Source organism: Vitis vinifera, chromosome 14 (genome assembly GCF_030704535.1).
Source record: "Vitis vinifera cultivar Pinot Noir 40024 chromosome 14, ASM3070453v1".
Lineage (NCBI taxonomy): Eukaryota > Viridiplantae > Streptophyta > Magnoliopsida > Vitales > Vitaceae > Vitis > Vitis vinifera.
The window spans coordinates 1,618,489-1,626,228 of NC_081818.1; the positions used below are offsets into that span (position 1 = coordinate 1,618,489).

General features: G+C 35.4%; 2 protein-coding genes across 3 annotated transcripts; one reads left to right on the forward strand and one right to left on the reverse strand.

Moving 5' to 3' along the window:
- Positions 1-429: 429 nt before the first annotated feature.
- LOC100249438 (uncharacterized) lies at positions 430-2,528 on the reverse strand. Of its 2 annotated transcripts, none has more exons than XM_019225190.2 (3): positions 1,808-2,523; positions 1,025-1,263; positions 430-932 (listed from the first exon to the last, which is right to left on the reverse strand). In XM_019225190.2, exons 1-3 carry the CDS (start codon positions 2,270-2,272, stop codon positions 686-688), a joined length of 951 nt encoding a protein of 316 aa, XP_019080735.1. In that variant the 5' UTR covers positions 2,273-2,523; the 3' UTR covers positions 430-685. The 2 variants fall into 2 exon arrangements, with proteins under 2 accessions (XP_019080735.1, XP_002283462.1); XM_002283426.4 differs by having other exon boundaries at positions 534-932; positions 1,025-1,266; positions 1,808-2,528.
- A 2,463-nt stretch (positions 2,529-4,991) lies between these two features.
- LOC100854576 (pectinesterase inhibitor-like) lies at positions 4,992-5,573 on the forward strand. Its single transcript, XM_003633557.4, has one exon. The coding sequence runs from the start codon at positions 4,992-4,994 to the stop codon at positions 5,571-5,573; it is 582 nt and encodes a 193-aa protein (XP_003633605.1).
- Positions 5,574-7,740: the final 2,167 nt, after the last annotated feature.

Consider the following 7,740-nt stretch of genomic DNA (forward strand, 5'->3'; position numbering starts at 1 on the left):
GGTGTTATGCAGTGGGGATGTGGTATCTCCAACTTGGTAACTGAGGCAGCTAGGGGTTCAAACAGGGGATTGAAATTGTCCAAAACTAAAGGCAGATGGTTTGTGATCGAGTCTTTAATCACCAGAAGGCTCGGTTCTGTGCTGAGATTTGATCAAGGTTGCCCTGAAATCGATTATTTTGGCCTACCAATCCTCCACTTAAGAGATATAATCTTCATGTGATTTCTTGGGACTTTAGAGTACGGTAATAAAAAAATAAGCTGGAATGCCTGCACCAATCCATATCTAACAAAGCCCAAAAAAAGGCAGAAGTTCTAACCAGAGAAGAACAAAACCCGGTAATGTATCTGAAGATTAGGTAATTACCCAGTTGATATAACTCAAAAATGGCAATATCCAAAATCATTTGATGAAATGATGATTTGGATATGCAGAAAAAATGGCTTCTGGGCTTCCAAGTCATATAGAAATACAATATCTGTACACTTCTTTGATCATCAATATGGTGAAAAGCAATTGCGGAGAGCAGAAAGGAAAGCAACAAGAAAGAACTCCATACTTTTCTTGGACACTGAGGATACAGATATAACAAGCGAATTTCCTACTATATAGTGGTACCAACTTGAGCTAAAGATGATAACATGAAATCCAATGCTCACAAGAAACACGACTCAAAAACAGCAGATTAGAACTTCCTGATGAAATCCACAATGTAATTGTTGATTTCCTCTGCTTTTTCCTGGTTGATGAAGTGACCGGCTCCTTCAATTATAACAATATCCTCCAAACATGGCACATCTTTCTTGAAGGCACCAGAGTCTACATATTCCTTCACCCCTGGAGTAGTATAGACCATGTCCAGATCGCCTACGACAAATTTAACCGGAACTCTCACTTGCTCCCCTGTCCATGGTGCCGTGAGCTCCCAATTTCTGCAACAAGGACAGAAAGCATTACATCTGAATACAATAGGCCAAAATTGGAACTGCCCTGAAATGAGAAGAGGCAGGCCTAAGAAACATACAAATCCAAAGCTCTGTAGTAGTTCAACCCTCCAGTGAAGCCTTTCTCATCATATTTTCTGGCATAGTAGTTAAGGTCTTCTTCTGAAAACCAAGAGGGCAAGGGACTGGGAGGAATGGCTTTGATTCCAAATGGATTTTCTTTAGGCAAGCAGGGAGGACCCGGTTTGCGATCTGTTAGAATTCTCTTGAGTACTTCTTTGCTACCGAGACGGGCAATCTCAGCTTCAATCTCCCCAGGCTTCTACAGGACAAACAGCAAAAACCAATGTAAGAGAAACAAAGGGCAGTATACATATAATGCATCAGAGCCAAAATCCTGAAAAGGCAAATGAATACACAATCTTCTGATATTTGCAAGGACTGTAAAAATCCTGAAAACCCAATTATTCTCTCATTAATCTGTGGATGTTACACTCATTTATCAAAGATTTAGACTACATATGCTTCATTATTAAGACTCATTCCTCCTTGCATGTAAAGAAAAACAAAACCACCCCTTGATCAGAATCACAAATGGAGCAGACTGCAACTTTTTTTTTTTTTCATTTCAAATTCAAGTAGGAATTAATGATTTGTGTGCTTAGGCAGGTGTGTCATAATTATCTGAAAGAGGGCTCACAGGATCAGGACATGAGAATGACCTCTAGGAATCGTTTCTCAAAATGGAAAAAAGCCTTTTATCATGACTGTTAGATTGTGCTTCTAGAGAAAGAATTCAAAAAAAAAAAAAAAAGAAACCCCACAAGCTAAATCTACCAAAAGGGTGGAGAAGATAGAGAAACCTGAAATCTGCACATGTAGTAGTCATCTCCAAAGAAAGCTCTCATCCCTTCAATTGGCCTAATCTTGGGGTTCCTGGGCCTGAAGGGGACAGTAAGGGACACATATGCCTTCACTCTATCAGGCCTAAAGAGGCACATATACCACCCTATCTGAGCACCCCAGTCATGTCCCACAAGGAACACCTTATCAGCTCCAAGACAGTCTATAAGAGCAATAAGATCACCAACAACATGAAGGCAAGTGTAGCTGGTGAATGAAGCTGGAGCTTCGGAATCACTGTAGCCCCTCAGATCAGGAGCCACAGCATGGTATCCATGTGAAGCCATGGCAATGATCTGATGCCTCCATGTATACCAAAGCTCAGGGAAGCCATGTAGGAACAGCACAACTGGGCCTTGTCCTTTCTCTGCTACATGCATTTTTATGCCATTAACACTCACCATTCTATGCTCTATTCCCTCCATCTCCCTCTCTCACTCTTGTCTCCTGAGTCTCTCTCTCTCTCTCTCTCTCTCTCTCTCCCTCTCCCTCTCCCTCTCCCTCTCCCTCTCCCTCTCCCTCTCCTTCCTCTCTAGCTGTGATTCATGTGGGGAGAAACTTGGGTTTCAGGGTTTTAAAGTAGAGAGGAGAGTAGGGGAGAGTAAATGCACTTCATTCAGAGTAGAGTGTGCCATTAGTACTTGGATAGAGGTTAGGAAAAAGCCGGTGTTTTTTTCCTTTTCTTTGGAGACACCAATAGTATAAAACCCTAGCTATAAATGCCAGAGAGAGAGACAGTCCACCGAATGGAGTTGTTTCAATTACGATATGGACTACAATTTGCCATGCTCCGACGATCACTTATTTGGATTAGACTTGGATGACTATTTCGGTCCCAAAAACCAACTCACCCAAGTTGAAGTCAAGGTAAGGGTAACATAGTAATCAAACCCACAAAATTTCAAGCCCGGGTGCAACCCTAAACCAACTCGCAACCCCAAACCAACTCACCCAAGTTGTAGTCAAGGTAAGGGTAACATAATAATCAAACCCACAAAATTTCAAACCCGGGTGCAACCCCAAACCAACTCACCCAAGTTGATGTCAAGGTAAGGGTAACATAATAATCAAACCCACAAAATTTCAAACCCGGGTGCAACTCCAAACCAACTCACCCAAGTTGAAGTCAAGGTGAGGGTGACAAAATAATCAGACCCACATAAAGTTTAAAACAAAATTTCAAACGCTCATAGAATCCCAAACCAACTAACCTAAGTTGAAGTCAAGGTGACGGTGATATGATAATCAAACCCCATCAAATTTAAAACAAAATCTCAAACCCATTTTAACTTTGATCAAGTCCTCCCTACACTAGTCCCAATATTGGGAGTATTTGTCCTATTATCATATCTCAATATACCAAATATTTTTTACTTTTTCATCTAGATTTAAACCTTTTATATCTATTTTTATTAATATTTAAAAGAGAGTTTATAAACCCCTCTAAATGAGGTGAGTGTGTGTGTGTATATACACTAATTTTGTACTTAATTTGTGCTTGATTGGTTGTTATAACATATAGCAAATTTAGTTTGTGGTAATATGACATCAAATTTATCACATTTTTCCATATACCTTTCATTATTAAAAAGAGAGTAGTTGGCGTAAAGTAGTCAAGTCTATTCACAATAATTCTCTCAAAAGAGGGTTAGAACATGTGATGCATGCCCATATACGTGTGTGCAGGCTCTGCCCATACTTCAATCCATGTCCTTGGAGTTCTTGTGAATGCATGATGGTTAATTATGACCCTATTCCACAACTCTTAACTAATCTCCTTTAAGTAGAAGGGTGGAATATGGACATTTTTCTAAGGGTACAAACGTTTCATAAGGAAAAACTTTCAATAATTTAGGGGTCACCCCTCATTAATACCACATGGGAGCATTAAATTGTCAAATTCTTTTAATTGGATTATAAGATACAAATCATTATTCATAGTCTTGTAGGTAGAGAGATATAAATAACATTCATTAATTTGAGTTTGACATATTCTTATTTTGTGTGTGATGAATTTATATATATATATATAGTATCAAAAAATTTCATTTCTATTTCTAATACTTGTCCTAATTCCAATGATTGTCTAACCCTATCATAAAAGCAAGAGTTTGCATAATAGACATGTCAAATACCCTCAGTCAAACTAACCTCAACCTCAATATATTTTATGGTTTCATCTATTTCTTAGTAAAACTTTGCTTTTAGGGTTGGTGCTTTTTTTTATTATTGTCAACAAATGATAAAATGCTCTTAAAACTTTAAATTATTTTGATAATAAATGTACCCTCTTCAAAAAAATACTAAATCTTAAAGCCACTAGGACAGTTCTTGATAACCTAATTAAGCATTTTTGTATGATTTCAATGCCTTTCACCCACTATTTTTTAGTTTTTTACAAATAAGAAATTTAACAAAATCTCAATAACAAATAATCTAACTAAAATTCAACTCTACTCTTTAATGCTCGCACTCGCATGAAATATAAAATATATTTTCTTAACACATATTTCTCACAAAATCCTGGTATTTTGTTTTCTTAGTACTTCCTTAACACGAACTTTATCGAATCTCGAATAATTTTATTATTGTAAACATGATTTTACAGAAATATTAATATATATATATAGTGTTAATTACTTAACATGATTTTATTGAAACCCCAATATTTTGTTCTCGTTAACACCTCCTTGATAGGACTTTATTGAAATTCTAATATTTTATTTTTCTAATGATTATTTAATATGACTTTATTGAAACCTTAATATTTTTATCCTTGTAACATTTACCTAACATGCATGGCCTTCATCAAAACCCTAATATTTTGTTTTCCTAATTCATACTTGGCATGACTTTACCCAAACCCTAAGCACTCGCTTGGCCTAGAATGCTTGTCCACAAGTGCTAGAATAGAGCTAAATGGAGCTTGTAAATTGGGTGGCCAAACACAAAACTCTAAAATGAAATGGTCAACCAAGCAATTACACCCCTTCTTCAAAACCAACACGTGATTAAAGACATCCTTCACATGCCCTACTTGTTTGATGTTTTTCCCTTCAAGTTCTTAGCCCAATACCCACCACCCCCAACAAGAAAATCTCCCAAAATTCCCACCAACCAAACAAGAAAACCAGCTACAAAGACATGAACACAATCTCTGGTGTCTTCTTCATCCTAATTCTTGCCTTCTGGCCACATCAAATCTTGGCCCAAGAGGACCAGGACTTAGGATTAATCATACCAAATCAGAAATCATCATTAGGGGAGGAGCTGATCGCCCAAGTTTGTGATCATGCAATCTACAAGGATCTGTGCATAAGTTCCCTACAATCAGTCCCAGAAAGCAAGGATGCAGACCTCTTTGAGCTTACCACAATTGCACTAAAACTTGCTGCAACAAATGCTACTGAAATCAAAAAATATGTTCAGAAGTTGCTTAACAAGTCTCATTCAGACCGCTATACACACCAATGCCTAGCTGATTGTTCCGAAAACTATGAAGATGCGCTGGATCGGATTGAGGACTCATTGAAAGCTCTGGAATCCAAGGGATACAATGATGTTAACACATGGGTGACCGCTGCCATGGCGGATGCCGAGTCATGTGAGGAGGGGTTCCTTGATCGTCCAGGCCATAAGTCTCCATTGACTGGTAGAAGCACAATATTTAACCAGCTATGCAGTATTGCTTTAACCATTACCAACTTCTTATCTGGTAGTGTTTGATCTTTTGGCTTTTTAAGTACTATTCTCTAGCCATGGTTGTTGGTCCCATTTCATCTATATTGATTGATTTTCAGGCTCTACTTTCTTAGCTTTCTTTCTGTATTTCATGCCAAGTTCTGTGGCAAAAGGGTTGATGAAATTAATCTTCAATCTATAATGCCAGAATGCATTTAATTCAAACCCCTTTTAAATCTACAGTCTTTAACAGACTTTAGTATGCATAATGAATGATATTTATGTTTTACCAACTGGAATCCATGCCATCCTTTTGGGATTTTTCATGATTATGTGGCTAGGGAGCAACTGACCAAATGGGGGGACCCAAGAAATTAAGTACATGAGCATATATGCAATGGGGCAACAGAAGCGAGGCTTCCTTAATTGAAACAGTTTCATCAAATTGGTGAAGTGGTGCAAGCCATGTTAGGTGACCATGTTAGAGTCACTATCGATGATTGATCGATCCATCGATCTCATGAACTCGATTTGGTGATGAACAATGACCCTCTGGAAGTAAAAGGCCAACAAGCATGCATGGACACAAAGCTTAGTAGTAAATGATTTCCAAAGCATAGCTAGAGGTCCCTTGTGGACCAAGCTGTGCCTGGCCATATTTGTACATATCTCAAAAGGAATAGCCAACAGTTTTCCATCTAAAAACTTTTGTATTCTTTCACCAACTCTGTCACTTTCCATTGTGCCAAACACTTGGGTTGAAGATGGACCATTAGTATAAGGCGGTTTAAGTTTCCAACTTCTGAAATAAAATGGAAATCTTGAATTGATCATTCAGCAGCCTGCAACATATGGCAATAAATACCCTCCTTCAATGGAGAACTGCAACACTGAAACAACTCCTGAAAGTGATGCATGGATGACTCCTGATTTTATTTGCATACATTAATGGCCTCACCAACTTGTACTTCAACTTCTTCATGGCCAATACTTTGACTGTTGATGTGCAACATTATTAGATCTTTTCATCATTTTTTCCTGATGTTAATTAGATTAAGCTAACAAGTGATTAATCACATTAATGGCGGCATAACAGATTTCGGTTTATAGTTTCTGGTTAGCACCTTGGCCAAGTTACAGATTGGAAATTCAAGGCGAATGAAAGCCACAAAAGTATGGTTTTTAATCAAAATGTCATCAAGAAAGGGATTGTCCCAAAAGGATTAACGCCTTGTTTAGTAATTGTTTTTAAAAAAATAGTTTTTAACAATAGTTTTAGAAAAATATTCTGTGATATTTTGTAAAATAAAAGTCTATTTAGGAATTTAAAATGTTTTTAACCTCTTTTTAATATTTTTAAAATAATTTTTATGTTCACAACTTTATTTTTAATAATTATATATATGTTAGTATAATTATTTTTTAAAATAGCTCTCAAAAAACAACCGAAAATAACTAAAATATATTCTTTGAAAACACCATGTTATTTTCTGATAACAAAAAACAATTTGTGGTTGTCTACCATATTTTTCAGTTTTTTTATATTCTAGAAAATAGAAAATTGTTCTTGAAAATAGTTTTTAAAAATATGTTTTAAAAATAATTTTTATGTCTAGTGTTTTATTTTTTAATCATTCTATATATTTATATAATCATTTTTTTAAATAGCTTTAAAAAATAAGTAAAAATAATATAAAACAATTAAAAATAGAAAACAAAAAACAATTTTTTATTACCAAATGTGTTTTCCTAATTTTTTATTTTGGAAATAAAAAACTGTTCTTGTAGTTATCAAACATACCTTAAGATTTTGTTTTGTAACTCATTTTTAAAAAACAGTTTTTGAAAATTATTTTAAAAATTTTCTCATAAAAATATTTAAAAAATTAAAATATTTTTAATATGTTTTCATATTTTTAAAATAAATTTTATATATAGTATTTTATTCTTAGCCATTTTCTATATTTATACCGTTAGTTTTTAAAACAGCTTTTAAAAAATAAATGAAAACAATTAAAACAAAACACTTTTAGTTTGTAACAAACATGTTTTCCTTTTTTTTTTATTTAAAAAATAAAAACTATTCTCGAAAACAATAAACCCACGAGCCCTAAGGCGCCGTTTGGTTGTTACTCAACCATTTTGAGTAAGTTAGAAGTCTTTCAAGTTTGAAAGAATCTACAAATTTGACGGGTGAAGTGAAGTTCAAAGG

Bases quoted from the DNA above. Each gene is read 5' to 3' on its own strand.
- LOC100854576 (XM_003633557.4), top strand. From the start codon at position 4,992: ATGAACACAATCTCTGGTGTCTTCTTCATCCTAATTCTTGCCTTCTGG.
- LOC100249438 (XM_002283426.4), bottom strand. From the start codon at position 2,272: ATGGAGGGAATAGAGCATAGAATGGTGAGTGTTAATGGCATAAAAATG. The intron at 1,267-1,807 runs GTTTCTCTATCT...TTTGTCCTGTAG, and splicing joins ACTACATGTGCAGATTTCAG to AAGCCTGGGGAGATTGAAGC. The intron at 933-1,024 runs GTATGTTTCTTA...TCCTTGTTGCAG, and splicing joins TACTACAGAGCTTTGGATTT to AAATTGGGAGCTCACGGCAC.